At 41.1% G+C, this 16,992-nt stretch overlaps 3 protein-coding genes and 1 long non-coding RNA gene across 6 annotated transcripts in view; 3 read left to right on the plus strand and 1 right to left on the minus strand.

The window, feature by feature from the left end:
• Nucleotides 1-1,149: 1,149 nt before the first annotated feature.
• zgc:175280 (cationic amino acid transporter 2 family protein) lies at nt 1,150-6,593 on the plus strand. The gene is given in 13 exon segments (XM_049743435.1): nt 1,150-1,595; nt 1,974-2,129; nt 2,201-2,357; nt 2,579-2,709; nt 2,782-3,004; nt 3,560-3,696; nt 3,781-3,883; nt 4,096-4,220; nt 4,346-4,512; nt 5,134-5,242; nt 5,437-5,525; nt 6,372-6,421; nt 6,581-6,593. Coding segments are annotated over 13 exon segments (1,830 nt in total). The 5' UTR covers nt 1,150-1,225.
• kif20a (kinesin family member 20A) lies at nt 6,153-12,693 on the plus strand. Of its 3 annotated transcripts, XM_049741893.2 has the most exons (20): nt 6,153-6,293; nt 6,372-6,421; nt 6,965-7,109; nt 7,300-7,425; nt 7,496-7,615; nt 7,732-7,870; nt 7,987-8,162; nt 8,245-8,344; nt 8,426-8,638; nt 8,801-8,912; nt 8,989-9,063; nt 9,185-9,328; nt 9,465-9,633; nt 9,751-9,882; nt 10,186-10,280; nt 10,366-10,468; nt 10,554-10,749; nt 11,028-11,113; nt 11,196-11,333; nt 12,070-12,693. In XM_049741893.2, the coding sequence occupies exons 3-20, from the start codon at nt 6,969-6,971 to the stop codon at nt 12,457-12,459; spliced, it is 2,655 nt and encodes an 884-aa protein (XP_049597850.1). In that variant the 5' UTR covers nt 6,153-6,293; nt 6,372-6,421; nt 6,965-6,968; the 3' UTR covers nt 12,460-12,693. The 3 variants fall into 3 exon arrangements, with proteins under 3 accessions (XP_049597850.1, XP_049597851.1, XP_049597849.1); XM_049741894.2 differs by lacking the exon at nt 12,070-12,693 and adding an exon at nt 11,928-12,069 and having other exon boundaries at nt 6,178-6,421; XM_049741892.2 differs by having other exon boundaries at nt 6,180-6,421.
• cdc23 (CDC23 (cell division cycle 23, yeast, homolog)) lies at nt 12,618-16,574 on the minus strand. Its single transcript, XM_049741895.1, has 16 exons — nt 16,405-16,574; nt 15,989-16,061; nt 15,752-15,889; nt 15,632-15,674; nt 15,467-15,572; nt 15,151-15,283; nt 14,889-15,066; nt 14,621-14,718; nt 14,458-14,539; nt 14,219-14,372; nt 14,032-14,151; nt 13,872-13,947; nt 13,732-13,793; nt 13,364-13,442; nt 13,099-13,218; nt 12,618-13,010 (listed from the first exon to the last, which is right to left on the minus strand). The coding sequence occupies exons 1-16, from the start codon at nt 16,548-16,550 to the stop codon at nt 12,858-12,860; spliced, it is 1,761 nt and encodes a 586-aa protein (XP_049597852.1). The 5' UTR covers nt 16,551-16,574; the 3' UTR covers nt 12,618-12,857.
• LOC125981859 (uncharacterized) overlaps nt 16,568-16,992 on the plus strand; it is a 38,615-nt gene continuing 38,190 nt past the window's right edge. The window contains exon 1 of the long non-coding RNA XR_007486183.2: nt 16,568-16,736. This is a non-coding gene — a long non-coding RNA (uncharacterized lncRNA). The remainder of the gene's footprint in view (nt 16,737-16,992) is intronic.

Below are 16,992 nucleotides of genomic sequence, written 5' to 3' on the forward strand. Positions count from 1 at the left end.
TTAAAGTATAAATTTATCCGCCAGGAATAATTTGGCAACGCCTCTAAAAAAACTGTATTTGACAGCCTCTAAACAACTCCATTTAACGATGTCTACTTGTAATCCCCGGAACACAAATACTAGGCAACCCATCCTATATGATTGGATCGTATTATGTTATGAAATGGCTGAATGTTACACATGCCAATAATTCTGATCTTCTCCGGGCTCTAAGAAATGACACATATGTCTGAAATGTAACATCATGCATCAAAAAAACATGTGCAATGAAAAGTTCACAGTCAAGGGTTTGACATATTCCCACAAGTGGTGTAGTCTGAACCACTTTGAAAGTCACTCTCATCCTGCAAAGGTAAGGGAATATTTTGGGGGGTAAAAATATTTAGATATGCTATTATTTCTCTCCATTACTATTGTCTACTATTGATCGTCTAGTATTGTACTATTAAATTTTGTCGGTATACTTGACCTTAAGTTTGACCACTACCGATTGTCATTTTTCAGATGTCTTTTTGTCCTTTTTCCCAATTGCTAAACTACCCTTATTTTGTTTTGACCATGGTTTGACGTGTGCAACGCTGGATTAATCGTGCAGTCTCTCAAGAGCTCCACTATTTATGCACTAATCACAGTAAATCAAGTTTAAAGTAAAGTTAATATACATTTGAACTAGTGTGTGTCAAAATGTGTGGACTATTTACTGTCAGGAAAAACATTCAAGGGTGTGTAAATTTTTGATCAGGCCCTTTGGTTGATTGATCAACTCTGATCTAAAAAAATCATGTACATCTAATTATTTTGTCACAAATGGCTGACGATTTATTATTCAGTCTAATAATTACTATCAGAGCTGGGATTTTTTCTCAGGAGGAGCCATATAGCGGGGCCAAGGATTATTTTCTTAAGTGGGCCACCTTTTTTTTTTTTTTTTAACAAATCCCAAAATGTCTTTAAAAAAATGCTGATAAAGATTCAGTATGTGTTCTGCAGGGGCAGAGAAATGTGGGGAAAAGATTTTGCAAAAATCACAAAATATCCAAAAGTCAATTATCTGGGGGTGGCAGTGCCCCCACGGCCCTCCCTTTAGCTCTGCCAGTGCTAACAATGTGATATTTGTACACTTTTCATCACAGTCCTGGGCTGTGTCAGTTTGTTTTGTATTTTAAATGTTTATTTACTTGTTTCTCATGATCTTATACATCCTATATCATAGTGGTTCACTAGGATGTCTGGTGCAAAGATCCTGCGATTTCTCCAGAGCTTATCACGCAGGAAACCTCTGGAGCCTGAGGGAGAGGTGTCCAACTTCTGCCGCTGCCTGACGACCCTTGACCTTGTGGCTTTGGGAGTGGGCAGCACATTAGGGGCTGGCGTGTATGTGCTGTCCGGAGAGGTGGCCAGAACTGTGGCCGGGCCCAGTATCATCATCTCTTTCTTGATAGCGGCCATAGCCTCGGTCTTTGCAGGACTGTGCTATGCTGAATTTGGAGCTCGGGTTCCTAAGACCGGTTCTGCCTACCTCTACACCTATGTGACAGTGGGCGAGATATGGGCCTTTATCACTGGTTGGAACCTTCTTCTGTCTTATGTCATTGGTAAGTATAGTCAGTCAGTTAATCAACCATCCATATATTTGGCGATGAGCAAACGAAGCTTCAAATTTGTTTCATGAACCAGTTGTGTATTTTTTATTCATCTCAATGGTACTGTTCAATCAACCATCCATATATTTGGCGATGAGAAAATGAACCTTCAAAATTTGTTTTATGAGCCAGTTTTGTATTTTTTTTAACTCATCTCGATGGTACTAATGGTTTAAATAAAATGGTTTACGAAATAACAAGTCAGTGTATTTTCAGCCCAATGTTGCACAGAGATAAAATCAAAATATACAATATTCTTAACAATGCAAGGTTATTCTAACGTTTATGAGATTTTTCTAAGAAACTATTTTGAAAAATATTTGTATTTAGGAACATCAAGTGTGGCCAGAGCATGGAGTGGAACTTTTGATGACCTCATTGGAAATGTCATTGCCAATTCACTGGGAAAACAGGCTGCCATGGACATGCCAGGATTAGCTCCTTATCCAGACTTCTTTGCAGCTGGCCTCATTATTCTCTTGGCAGGCATGTTTTAACCGTAGTATCGATGGAAACCTCTTTAAACATTTCTCTTGACTGTGTGATTTTCCATCTAGGTATTCTTGCATTCGGTGTTAAAGAGTCTGCCATCGTGAACAAAATTTTTACAGCAGTCAATATTATAGTGTTGCTCTTTGTTATTCTCACTGGCTTCATAAAGGGAGATCTCAACAACTGGTACATTGATGAAGAATATCTACAAAGTTCACATGGGTATGCATCTTGTTTTTCAGCTTCTCTAAAATACTACATGGATGACTGGACATAATATAAAAGCAGAGACAAAACTCAGAAATCTTGTAAGAGGTCTTCCCGCCATAGTTGGACCTATTGTAGCTGCACTTGTGTTACAATACTATATTTATTAGTTTACTCGCCTGTGTTTAATAATGTTCTGTACATGACATTCATGGCTTCCATTCTTTATGCTACAGAAACATATCACTAAATGAAACCATGACTTTTGGAAATGGTGGATTTCTCCCTTTTGGCTTTGATGGAACATTGGCAGGAGCAGCGACTTGCTTTTACGCATTTGTCGGCTTTGACTGCATTGCAACAACAGGTAAAATGATAGTATGGTGCAAAATTTCACATTTGTGAAATTAAAATTCAATGTGTTCTCTTGTTTCTTTAGGAGAGGAGGTTCAGAATCCCCAGAAGTCAATCCCACTTGGAATTGTGGCCTCCCTTCTCATTTGCTTCCTGGCTTATTTTGGCGTGTCCGCTGCCCTTACTTTAATGATGCCATACTATTTGCTCAGTGTTCATAGCCCACTGCCCGCGGCTTTTACATATGTGGGCTGGGACCCTGCAAAGTACGCCGTGGCAGTGGGATCTCTCTGTGCACTGTCAACAAGGTATGAACACAACGATCGTCTAAATTTTGCTCCAGTTGGTTGTTCATCTGTTTTCTTTTGTCAGCCAATAAGTGAATATTATACTTCATCCAGGTCATTTCATCCTTAGGGCATTGAATCGATTGGAGCTGGACTGTTCTGGTTCAATCACTGGCGAATCTAAGAGGGAGTTGGGGTCAGGGCACTGAGCCGAACTAGGCTTGGGGCATATTTCAAGCCAGGCCAATTGATTTTAGGGTGTTTCCCTAATTTTTCCACCTGTCCCTCATACGGAACATAATGAATCTTTATCAGTATTTTTTTAAATAATCTTCGAGGTTTGTAAAAAACAAAAATACCTATATATATTTTTGCAGACGCCCTGAGATGCCTCCCCAAGAAAAAAAAACCTAGGTCCGCCTGTGGGCCTTGCTTCATGAACTGAAGAAACCTGCTCAGATGGGGGTCGAAAACATCTTTTAAGACAGCCAGAACAGTCCAGTTCAACTCACTGTTTATGAGGCGATCATGTTTTTTATTATTATTTGATCAAACCAGTTTTAATTTACACCCCAGCCTCTTGGGATCAATGTTTCCTATGCCCCGAGTGCTTTTTGCAATGGCAAGGGATGGCCTTCTCTTCAGCCTTCTCAGCAAAATGAGTGAGAGACAAAGTCCTGTCATTGCTACTCTGGCTTCGGGTGTCGTCGCGGGTAACAACAACGACAACAATAACTAAAATCGCAAGTGTGTGACCTAATATTCTAATATACTCTCTTGTACCCATGATTTTGCAGCCATCATGGCATTATTATTTGACCTGAAGGCGCTGGTTGACATGATGTCCATTGGAACCCTGTTTGCCTACACCCTTGTTGCCATATGTATTCTCATTTTAAGGTAATTTGAGTGTTTTCAGGTTTGTTTGACTTTGCCTCACCTCTTCCCTAATGATTCCTGGAATGCAATGGGAAAAAGGAAGTGACTTTTGGGACCCCATGCAAAAAGATTATATGACCTAAAATGTTACCTTTTATAATCAGTATAGTTCAATTGTTTGAGTAATTGAATTAAATCCTATTTGTGCTTATAGTATGTCCTCACTTGTACAGATACCAAGTGGACATCACTGCTGACAACAAAGAAGAGCCATTTACAGTCAGTGGACTCTTTTTTCCTCATTCACAATGCACAGCACGGACATCAAAAAATGTGTCTGTTTTGACGGTTTGTATCAGTGAGTGTTTGTTCTGTTCTATTTATTTCTAGTTATAGTCCATTATCTTACTCTGTTGTTTTTAGGATGCTTATGACTGTTTTCTGTTGTCATTATTCCAGCTTACATTTTTTTCCCCATCCCAGTATTTTTAGCAATTACCCTGAGTCTCGTCGTATCCCAAGCTACGACCTCGCTGCAGTCTTCGGAGTGGTGGAGCGTGCTCTGTGTTGTTGCAGTCACAGCGATTTTGAGCCTCGTTGTTCTCATCATCTGGAGACAACCGCAGAGCACAACACGTGCTGCTTTTATGGCACGTTATCTTCATGAATCACAATACTTCACAATACAAGTTAAGATCACAAAGATGGTGCAATAATAGTTTCAATTAGTGAGTCACAGTGAACATGAAATTTTCAGGCCAAAATACATTTTAGACCTCCAGATACTGCAGCTCAAATTAACATGTGAACCAACTTTTCTGTGATAGGCAAAGCTTCTCAGTACTACCGTATTTTCCGAACTATAAGGCGCACTGAACTATAAGGCGCACCTTCAGTGAATGAAAACTTTGTCCTCATATAAGGCGCACCATTAATGCATCATGTCAGATTTTTAATTCAAATCAAATCATTCTCCATTTTATTTTTTTTATTTCAACTTTAGACGCAACAAATTACTTTATAAATAATAATAAAAATAAAGATGATTCATGATTCATAGTCTTCAGCGGGCCACGTATGATTGATTTCATGACACAATGCTTCGGGCCAGTTTGAATTTAGGAATTTGGTCCATATATAAGGTGCACCGGACTATAAGGCACACTGTCGGCTTTTGAGAAAATTTTAGGTTTTTAGTTGCCCCTTATTGTCCGGAAAATACGGTACTGTGCTTTACTCTCTCACCGTTTTCTGTTCTTTTGCATACACAGGTTCCTTTTGTGCCGGTGCTTCCTATCTTGAGCACCTTGATCAATATTTACTTAATGGTTCAATTGGGATCAGACACATGGATACGCTATATGGTGTGGATGGCCATAGGTATGTGAAGATAGTGTAGCAGCACCAAACTGTCCCCACACTGATTTTTTTCATTTTTCGTCGATATCTTTTATGTCTTTTAACCACACATAGACGTTATAGTGTGGGGACGGATGGTTCGGTGCTACTACAATAGACTTTAGTCTTCATCAGAATAGATGGTCAACATAACAGATTATTTTTCTGTCAAACAGGTTTAATCATCTACTTTGCTTATGGAGTTCAGCACAGCGTGCAGAAGCAAAGGCTCCAAAATTCACACAACCAACTCAGCATTCAATGAGTCACCTTTGTGGATGATGGTCCTGCACACATTTTCTTGGTTTGTTGACTTGATACAAACAACGGATGAGCAATAGATCGAGGCCAGTATGATTACAAATACTAAAGATGTATCAATTTAAACTGACAGTGGGTTATTTAATCGTTTTGTTTTCTCAATCTATAAACATTTATATTGTAGAATGTTTTACAATCATGCAACGTACTGTATTGTGAAAATAAAATTGACTTGATGTGAAAAATAAAAAAGTTGGGATGAGTCATGTACGGGTTGTGAGAGGCTTACTCCCAAGATTTTGTATATTTTTAGAATGAAACAGCTACACGCCGTTGTAGTTAAGGTTCTGCTATCTCTAACACAAAATACAGCACAGCATGGTTATTTTAATAATTTGTAGGTGGACCAATTTGCCACACTCGACAAACATTATTTTATAGTCTGTCTCAATTATGAACTGCGTTTCGTCTACACGTAATGCGTCTTCTGTCTTGTATGGTCAACTAAAACGCAGAACATTGTCAACATATGACTGGAACGTTTGTAACACGTGACTTGTTTGGGAAGGAATGTTTCATAGGCCCTACCTACATAATTCGTATTAGCCAATCAGAGCAGAGCTTTATGATCAGTAGCCAATCAACGAGGGGCCACACAGTTGGTGCCTTATTCAAACGCAAAGTTCCTTCATTACCTCCTGCTTTTCCAAGGCGTTGAATGAAGATCGAACGGCAATCTTATTACTGAGTGTTTAGATTTTCCCAAAATTCGGTAGGTGATGTTCACGTTGATGTGATCTTTCATACTTGAAGATCATTTTGAATCTTGCCGGATTTAACGATTTTACAGTTGCGACTGCTTCAAATCTTCGGAGAGCAAGTGTCCGTTTTGCAAACGAGGTAAGTTCACAACAAAGACAACTTAGCTATAAGTATGCAAACTAAAACTTACTTAGGTGTGGCATTGCATCAAATTATATTTTAAACCATGTTTTCCCCACCTGCATAGGATTTGACGATTTTATTTCCCATATTTGTATCTTATTGTCATACACGTAGGAACTCCAGCTGAAAGTTGCTACCGAGGCAACACACAAAAACTGACATTTCAGCTATTTTTTTGTAATTTGGGGAAGTAGCATTTTCTTTTTAATATTTATTTCTCACGACGTGGGACAGGTTGGAGAAATCCTTCCTGTTGGACAACTCAAGCAACACCCACACTGCAAAAGAATTGTCTCTCTTGACACACCCTTACGAATACTACCCTTGTAATGAATTACATACTGCTCAAGTACGTTTAGTTACAATTTCAATGTACGTATATAGTTGAGCAATGTGTTCTACAATGTGTGTGTTAGCAGGTAAGACAGACCCTCAATTGTTCAGGCACTATTTTTGCATCCATATAACTTGACATATACATTTTTGTCTTTGTAACAGGTCAATGGCGGCTTTTTTGTATTCGACCTGTACGTCCCCTTTTGATGACGGGGAAGATATGGCTGTGTTTGAGTCCACAGCAGCCGACTATAGAGGATCGGGCATGCCGCGTCTGCCTGAGCTCTCTCTCATATCACCGGGCCCCGTAAGGATTATCTTCATAGGTCTTTTACGCTGTCTTTGGTGCTTTCATTGTGTGGTTTGATTTCAATCTAAGTGGTTAAATGCAAAGTTTACCCCGATGCAGTTTACTAACTTGTTGAATAGGTTAATTATCAAACTGCTCGTGACAATAAATAAATCATGATATAAGTCCTGATGTATTCTTTTTTTAGGAATTGGCTTGGAAACCTGCGGTGATGAAGCAGGGAAGCGTTGACAAAAGTGACACGGAGAGGGTGAAAGTTTTCCTTCGCATTCGACCCCTCACAGAGGTCGAGAGAGAAAAGGGCGAGGACCAGGTCCAATTTTTGATCCATCTAATTTCTCAGTTATGCCTGTGGTGCTTCTCTAAATGTGCCCTTCCTTCAGGAATGTGTGGAAGTACAAGATGAAGAGACTCTGCTACTCAGAGCTCCCAGCTGCTCGCAAAACATGAAGGTCGCCGAGAGGGGCATCTCCCCAAGCATGCACAAGTTCACTTTCACCAAGGTGAGAAGTAAACCGGACTAAATTGATTCATCGCTCAGACGTGGACGCTCTTGTACACGTCTAATAGGATCCAATACAAGATCCATAACATGGTCCTGTTGATCTGTTTGTATAAGATTTGTGGACCAGAGACAACGCAGCAAAACTTTTATGAGTGCACCATGAAGGAGATGGTCAAAAGTGTTCTCCAGGGAGAGAACAGACTTCTCTATACATACGGTGTCACCAATTCTGGAAAAACTTACACTATTCAAGGTGAGAGGATGTTTTGCTATGAGCTATACTCAGCTCAAAATTTCCAACATTTATTATTTATTGGAGTGAGAATAAATCTTAAACTGTTACGGAATATGTTTACTGTTTCTTTGCAGGCAGTGGCCGCGATGCAGGCCTCCTACCCAGAGCTTTAGTGTCTCTATTTCAAAAACTGCAAGGTCGTCTGTATGGTGCTATGGACCTGAAGCCTGTCTTGTACCAGGATGTGAGACATCTGGAGCCCTCTGAGGTCAGGGTGGAAGAAATACGCAGAAACACCCTGCTCAAAGAGGTAAATACAACTGCCCGGTGCAGGAAGTACAGTATGTCACTGATTAGCTGCACATATAAATTATTCATTTTGTGCGTTACAGGATGAGAACCCGAATTCTTATGGAGGTGGCAACACGACAACGTGGGACAGCGGCGTTGGAGGACTTTCTTCTACCAGCCACATTGCTACCCAAATGGAAGGTAATGAAGAAATATTTTGAAGTATTATACTCAAGTATAGTTTAAGGTAAATGCTTCAAGCATTACATGCTCGTTCTGCAGACTGCGAAAGTGTTTGTTTGGAGCCCGACGGCCTCTCACACAGCGGTGGAGGCGACCTTGAGAAAGGGCTGCAGTTCTCCATCTGGGTGTCCTTCTACGAGATCTACAATGAGTTCCTGTACGACTTGTTGGACGGCAGCCCCTCTCTGCAGCCGAGAAAGAGGATCACGCTGCGTCTGAGCGACGACAAACACGGCAATCCCTATGTGAAGGGTAATTGACAGCGATGCAAATGGGATGATGAGCATTATAAAGAGAGTTCTTTTTGGCTCTCATGATAGTGTGGTGCCAGTGTTGTGGTTAGGTTTGCTGTAGGATTTCCATATTTTTCTGAAAATGTATATTAATCTTTACTGTGTCCGCTGTTTGTGTCAGGCCTCACGTGGGTTCAGGTCCGCAGTGCAGAGGAAGCTTGGAAGATTCTGAGAACCGGACAGCGTAACCAAAGTTTTGCCAGCACACATCTCAACCAAAACTCCAGCCGTAGGTAAGAAGCTTTCAAGTTCTTTTAAGTGTTACTGTTATCGATGTTTTGAATTTAACCCCATCTCGCATTTTGTCAGCCATTGCATTTTCTCCATTCGAGTCCTGCACATCCGCCCAGATGCAGAATCGGGTCAGAACATGCACATCAGCGAGTAAGTGGACCACTTGAGACCATTTTGGGTGTCCTCCAATATTGCCTTTTTTAAATGTATTTTTATTAGTCTTTTTGTCTAGTTGCTTTACTCATCTGTTTTTTTTGTGGGCTCCTTATAGATTGACGGTGTGTGATCTAGCCGGGTCGGAACGCTGTAAAGAGCAGCGCAGCGGCGAACGGATGAAGGAAGCAAACAACATAAACACCTCCCTCCTTACTCTCGGGCGTTGTATTGCTGCTCTGAGGCACAACCAGACCAACAAGTATGCACTCAACTATAATCTGTATGAATCAGTTTAGTTAACATTGTTACCGGCCATCTGTCAGGACCTTTTTTTTTAGTTGAATCAAAGATATCATCATTGTTTTTGCATTGAATGTATTGAAAAATATTTGCAGGTCACGACCACCTCAAGTGGTGCCCTTCAGAGACAGCAAGCTGACACGGGTGCTTCAGGGCTTCTTCTGTGGCAGAGGAACATCCAGCATGGTGGTCAACATTAACACGTGTGCCTCCATATATGATGAAACTCTCCAAGCTCTCAAGTTCTCGGCTATTGCATCCCAAGTAACCATCTACATTTGGACCATTTTTATTTTTTTATTTATTAGACCCAAACTGACACCCACCTCCCCCCCCCCCCCTTTTTTTTTTTTTTTTTTTTTTTTTTTCCCCCCCTTCTAGCTGCTTCATGCACCCGCCTCAAAAAACAGGGTGGCCAAAATCCTATCCCTGTTGCGTGAGCAAGGCAATGAGAATGATGCAGAAGATGAGTGCGATGGTGAAGATGTCGATACCACCGTGTTTAATGCACTGGTAAGGCATTGCATGAAGTCGGGGGACGCTTTTGAATCTTTACAGTCATGCCAATTCATTAGACATTTTATGCCACGTTACTTATGGATGTGTGTCAACAGGTAATATAAACTGAGCATTGTCTTTGTAAAGGTTGGCTTGTTTGGAGCATATACGTAGATTGTGTTGGTTGGCCTTTAAAACTGTCCTGTGGATGGGAATTGTTGGCAATACTTATTTTCACTTCTACATAAAGTAATTATACAACTTTACAATATAGGCATCCCATTTGAACAAATGTGAATAACCATGTCTGCGCTGCAGGACACTGATGAAAAACAACATCTAGAAGCTAAGGTGAGGGAGCAGGTTGTCACCGAGATGATGGAGGTCATTGACACAATGCAGGCCGATTTCAGGTGTGTTGAGGACATCACCGCATTCATTCATTCATCCATTTATTTATTTATTTGTTTAAATTTAACTTGTCTTCCTGACCCGTAGTGAGCGCTTAGAAGCACAGAAGGATCTACTTGAAAAGCGCTGCGAGGACAAAATACAAATCCTCCAGAAATATTTGAAGAGTTTCTACAGCAAAGAGTTAAAGGTGACTGTTGTAAACCTGCGCTGGGAGGATCTCTAACCTAAAGGTGTCGAATGTGGGAATTCATTAACACCGTACTCTGACGTAGGAGCGTGATGAGCAGATTGAAGAATTGTCTGCTGCCCTGGATAGGAAGATGAGTAGTGAGGCAGATCCCAGCTCTTCACCCCAGACAGAATCTGAGCGGCCTCGGCGGTCCGAGCGCATCAGCTCCAAGAGAGAAAGCTCTCGACTGCAGGAAGAGCTTCAAATGTGTCGTGCTCTGTTGCACACAAAGACGGAGGGTAGGTTCATTGTGCTCACCATAGACTAGTTGACCTAAGCAGCGTACACTGTACAATTTTAGTGTTTGCATTTAGTTTGAGTCAGGTCACGGGGACAACAGCGGCACTACGCAAGCTTCTCCATATTTCCCAATGGTTACGTAGCAACTTAACATGAAGTAGCCTTGTGGGTTTCAAACAGATGATTTTCACAAAAACTTTATTTGAACACATTATTCAAGCACTAAAACAATGTTGCGTCATGTAAACAAATGACCATCCTCTGCTTGCTATTTCAGAGGTGTCGCGGCTGAAGAGCCAGCTCGAGGCACCGGGCTCAGCGGGCACCAACGCTGCCGCCCGCAAGCTGGAAGAGGGACAAAGGGTTCGGAGCCCCGCCACGTCAGCTCAATCCACCATCACTGTTGTTCTCTGCCAACATTAATTTTTGCATCTGATTCCAACAGAACCTACGTCAGCTGCGCTCAGATTTACAGAAGCTCGGCTCAGACCTGCAGTCCGGTGAACGGGCCTGCTGCCGCAACACGAGTGGTGAAAGGCTGCGGCAGGCTTTGGCCGCGGCAGATGAAACGCTAATAAAACAGGTATTTTTTTCTTTTACAATACATTATCAATACAGTAATCACAGTTCAGATTTTTCTGTTGGGCCTATTTTTGTTTTGTTTTAGTAGCTGAAAAACATGTTTCAGAAAGTCAGTCCTAAAACGTGGAATGAGTTATTTTGCTTTGATTATTATGACACATTTTGAATATATTTTATCCTTTCTTATTGTATTAAAATTTTGAATATTTAGAAAGATGTTCAAATGTGTTAAGTGTGTGAGAGGGAACAGTCTTGAAAACAGTACAGTTATGCCTAGTTAAGGTTTACTGTAAAACTAAATAAATATAAACAATTACACATTGTATATTTTAAACAAACTTATCCTTGAGCTATCTTAACGCCAATTAGCATCAACATTGCAGTATTAAACATTTTTGAGCACTGGAACACAAATGGTGCAGCAACATATTTACAATGCAGCCAGATTAATATTAGGGCCGTATTGATGCGCTTTTTTTTTTTTTTTTTTTTTAATAATTGTATGTTATGCTTTCAGGAGTTCTCCAAGTAATTTCTGTTTTCTTTCCCCCCCCTCTCTCTCTTAATTTCACTAACATCTTCCTTGCACAACCAGCTTTAAAACTAATTGATTTAACGGAACACCATCATGGGTTGAATTTTGTGTGCTCAAGCGTGTGGAGGGTTTCCTGTCCTGACTCCTTTGGGTGACTACACTTCACTGCCCCATGTAACCCTGTTGACTCACTTCCTCTTAGGACCAGATCCTGGTGGAACTGCAGAACGGTCTGACACTTGTCAAGGCCGACTTGAGGCGCAAGGCTGAGACCCCGGTTCAGGCGCAGGCCGAGTCCCAGGTTCAGGGAGCCCAGCCTCTCCAGCTACCTCGCTTGGGCTTTGCCACACCGACTTCTTGCAAGAAGCGAGGATGTGGCACCGTGGCAGCCACTAACTCTGAGAACAAGCCTCCCCAGAAGAAGGCCTTCTACCACTCTTTGTTCCCCACTTGCACGCCAACACGGAAATACAACACCCGCAATGCCACTGATGCTAAGCTAACTCCTTACTCTCGGATCCTGAGGTCACGCCAGCAGTCTCCGCCTCCGAGCCCCGTCCCTGCTCTTCGCAGCCTACGTGGCAAGTACTGAAGCGGTTTACTTTGATGGGAGCAAATCTTGCATGCGTGTGCTTTTATTATTTTATTGGGTTTATGTCCAATACAGTTCAAATGTTCAGTCTAGTATGAAACTTTGAAAAAAGTGTATTTACCAAGGGATGTGTGGGTTTAAACAAAAATTTTCACAAGTTCTTCATATGCTATGTAACAGCATATTGTATCAAAGTTTATTGTGTTTGTTCAAAAGTTCTTGAATGTGACAGAAGTGGTTTTGTTTCTTTCATATTTCAGCACATTTTCAACACAGTACGTAACATCCATTTTTTTTAAACAGCATCTCCGCTCTTAAACTTTTTCTCATCATTTTTTTCTTAATGCAGTTTAAATAATCCTTGCAAAAAGGCCACAAATCCTAAACAGGAGCAAGCGTTAGGGAGTGAAGGAGATGACAGTGAGTGGGGACAGTCTCCTAACAGGTGTCGTGTTGTTGGAGAGCGGCGCAAACAGATCGCATGACGGCGTCTCCGTTTGATCTCTCACCTGAGAGATTTGCCTTAAGAGAGCTTTGCCTTCTTCTCGTGCCTGTAAGTATACATGGAATGGGATTAGCGCGCTCTGACATAAAATTACATTTCCAGACTGCAAAAAAAATCTGCACAATAACGCTCACATCATTGTAGTCACAGCAGCGCTGGGCACAGAGAGACGCCTCGTCGTACAGTTTGTTCTTGAAATAGTGCTGGCCGAGGTATTTGAGGGCTGAGCTGACTTCAGTATGCTCCAACTGTTCCTGCGTGAATAACATTAATTGTAAAAAGAGTTATTGGAGCACCAGCTATTTCACAAACTTCAACTTTCCATAAAGGTTCTTCTTTCAACAGACCTGTGAATAGAGCATGAAGTTTACTTTAAAAAAAAAAAAAAAAACAACGTACCCTACAGGAGAAGACATCTTGGGTGTAAAGCATGTAAGTCTGGGCTGCCTCATCATTTTCATTCAGCTGTTCATGGAGCCTGAATGAAACAAATGTTCACATTTTGCCTTATGTTAACAATACTGTTAGATAAAACTGCTAAGCTTCATAGCAGTGGCAATAACTAATCATTTATTCTAGTACTACAATTCTAATATACCCGTTAATTTGAAGCCCTTCTGACCTTACATCCGCAAAGCAAATGAGCAATTTTAATCTCAAATTTAAAACAGACATATATTTTCCCACCACCTCAATGTAATGGAAACATAAATGCATCATAACAAACTGACATTTATAGATGTAAAACAAGTGTCAGTGATACCTACTTTGCCAGTTTGAGTAACGCCATCTTCTCTACATCTCCAACAGAGTACGCCCTCCAGTAACACTAAAACGAAAACATAAACATGCGTTTCTTCTTGTACATAAGCAAGGAAAGAAAACTGTACTTTATATGGTAAACTACCTTCTTGGCTTCAGCGGTCTGGGATAATTTTTCATAGCTTTCACCCAGTGCAACCAACATGCGTGAATCATTGGGCCTGCAACCGCAACAAGTAGAAAATAGATCTTTACTGTCATGGAGATATTTCTTTTTCAACATTATACTATAGTCGGATACAAACCTGAGCTGATGAGCCTTTCGATAGTAGTAGAGACAGTAGAAGGGCATCTTGAGTATCTCATAAGTCTGACCTAAGCCGTACCAGGCTCGATAGTCCCGCTTGTTCACCTCAATGGCGTGTCTGATAGAGACAAAAATACTTTCACACTCACCCAAATGTGATCACCAAAACACACGCGAAGACTGACCTGTAAGCTTGAATGGCGGCCGACGTATTCTTCATCTCCATGTACTCGTGGCCCATGAGGGTCCAGGCGCTCAGGCAGCGAGGGTTTAGTTTAAGGGCTCGCTGAAAATAGAGGGCCGCCTTTTCGTGCTGTGAGCGCAAGCTGTAGTAGTTACCTACCACAACAAACCAGTTAAAAAAAAAAAATCATATTGACTTGCAAACAACCGAGATGTTTTCTCAATTGTGACAAATACTTACCAATGACACAGCACGTCTCCACTCTGTACTTGTCAATCTCCACCAACGTGTGGGCCAAATAACTCAATTCTGGCTTCATTATCTGTGGAAGCACACAAAAGAAATGTTTACCTTCTTACAAACTGAAACAATGGCCTCCACTTCAGTCCTATAAAGGCCTCACTTTGACATAGAGCAGGTTGGAGAAAGTGTCCATGTTGTCAATGCGATAGGGATCGTTTTCTCTCAGCTTGTTGAACAGAGCCACCGCCTGGTCAATATCTGTAATTGTCAATGTTTAAAAAAAAAAAGCAGCCCCAATGGAGAGCTTCCATTAGATTATTTTTCAAAATAATTCAACCCAAGAAAGAATGCTCAAAAGAACTGTAGCCCAACATGAGAGAGTTGTTTCAGAGATGCTGGAAAGGAAAATATTTACAACTTGAAATAACCTCGAATGTTGTGGTAGGCGACGGCCATCTGCGAGATGATGTAAGTGCTCTTGGCAAAGCCGGCGTCCATGAGGTTCTGGTACTTCTGCAGCGCTTCCTTGATCATCTGCAGTTCCGTGTGCATGTGGGCCAAGAAGAAGTCCTTCATCCAGCAGTCAGCCAGAGACAGAGACTTTAGCTACAAGAAGACGAGATGACGGATTTTTAGATGTTTTGCACTTAGCTTGTGGCAGGACGAATAGTGTAAAAGTTAGCTTTGAACCATGTCAATGTTGGTGACAAGGTTGCTGAGCTCCAACCACGCCCCCCAGTGAAGAGGAAGTGCATGAATGGCCTCCACGAAAACCTCCACCGCTTCTTTTAGAAGATCCAGTTTCCGAAGCACCACTCCATATCTGCCATTTCACAGTGAGTGGATCAACATGTTAATTACGTACCTTCTGCCATCTAGTGGAAGAGATTTGTTTTCTTATGCCTGTCACTAAGTTGCTGGCGAAGATAGTTAATCAATTTTTCAAAATAATTTCACAAACTGCTTTACCCTACATCTGTTAAAAAAGTCTAAGACTATTTCTTACAAGTATAAGGCAAAACCATCCAACTCTCCAGCGCTGTGCTTCTTACTCAGCTCCACCCTTAGTTCTCGCAAAGCTTCATTGCGCACTTGACCCTTCTCCAGGGGACCTAAAAACAGGTATGTTAGCCTTTAGAGTTCAACACTTGCATTCTCTCTTAGTCCTTACCTAGGCTGTCAACTGTCTCATCATCTTTCTTTTTCTCACCAGACTGCAAACAAAAAAATGAATGCCTTCAGTTCAGCTGTGTAAAAATGTCAACCGGGTGAGCATTGACGCCAGTGTTACCAGATAACGTGAATACATGTAGAGAAAGTAAGCCTTCTGGCTGGTGCAGCCCTTTAAGAAGTAGGCAGCACGGTCGTACTCTTTTAAATCAAAGTAGGATTTGGCCAGCGTGAGTGCATCGAGGTCTTGTATGTCCTCCTGTAGGTGCAAGACAAGCAAGTTATTTTTACTTTTCTCAAGTATTATTAATAGGTTTCTACTAAAGCCTTGGGGGTATTAAGTATTTACTGTACAAACCTCTGAAAAGGGATGTGGTAGTGGCATTGCATCTTTGGGAAGAGGATCCAGCGCAAAGGCCAACTCAGAAGCCCTAAATCATTCAGACAGAAAACATAGCATGCCACGGGGAATTATCAAATTTTACTTAATTTGTTAGGAAATTATTACTTATTTACAACAATAACGAATGATTGTATCGCTAAAGTACTTTAACGTGCGATTAGTGCACTTCTCCACCTCACAGGCAAGCAATTCAGTCAACACTCTGTGTAGTAGGATTGATTGTACGACGTATTTTATATGTAATGTATATAGGATGTTGAAAAAAAAAAGTAAATGCTAAAGTAGCTAACAGTCAAGTAAACAACAACACAGTAGCGTTGGGCAGGCAACAATTCGCCAGCGCACCGACAGTCACAAAATATCAGTCTTACCACTTGGCACTATGTAAAAGTCCTCTTTCTTTACATAGCCATGTCACGGACAGGAGCTGCTTTTTGATTTGCACTAGGTCCCCAAACTCACTATGGAGCGCCGCCATGTTCATACTCGATAAAGAACGATCGCCATTGGTGGACATCGTCTGGTGTTTGTTCCGCCCGGTTATGTCGTCACTTCCGCTTTCTCACACCCTTTCCTGTCACTGCGTGTCCACTATTTTTATTTCTTAAGAATATTTTACTTTTAATGCATGGTAAAATGTTTATTTTCCTACTATTATATTATATTATGACTATATCCCACACTGATGATCACACTCAGAACGGTAATGAATGCAATGCACACACTAATCACTGCTAAACACTTGTTTAAGCCAAATATTTCATAACAAATGTGTGGTGTGTCCACTTAAAAAAGACAAGGCAATGCTTCGTTTTCATCCGTATATGCCAGTAAAAAAAACATCAGGGCTTTTTTCATTCATTTAAATTTAGTTATTTAAGAAAATAAAGAGCAAAACACAACTTCAAAGTTTGCTAAACCCCTGATTTGTACCTGCACTATTATGTACATTCACTTGC

This window comes from Syngnathus scovelli, chromosome 15, assembly GCF_024217435.2.
Source record: "Syngnathus scovelli strain Florida chromosome 15, RoL_Ssco_1.2, whole genome shotgun sequence".
NCBI lineage: Eukaryota > Metazoa > Chordata > Actinopteri > Syngnathiformes > Syngnathidae > Syngnathus > Syngnathus scovelli.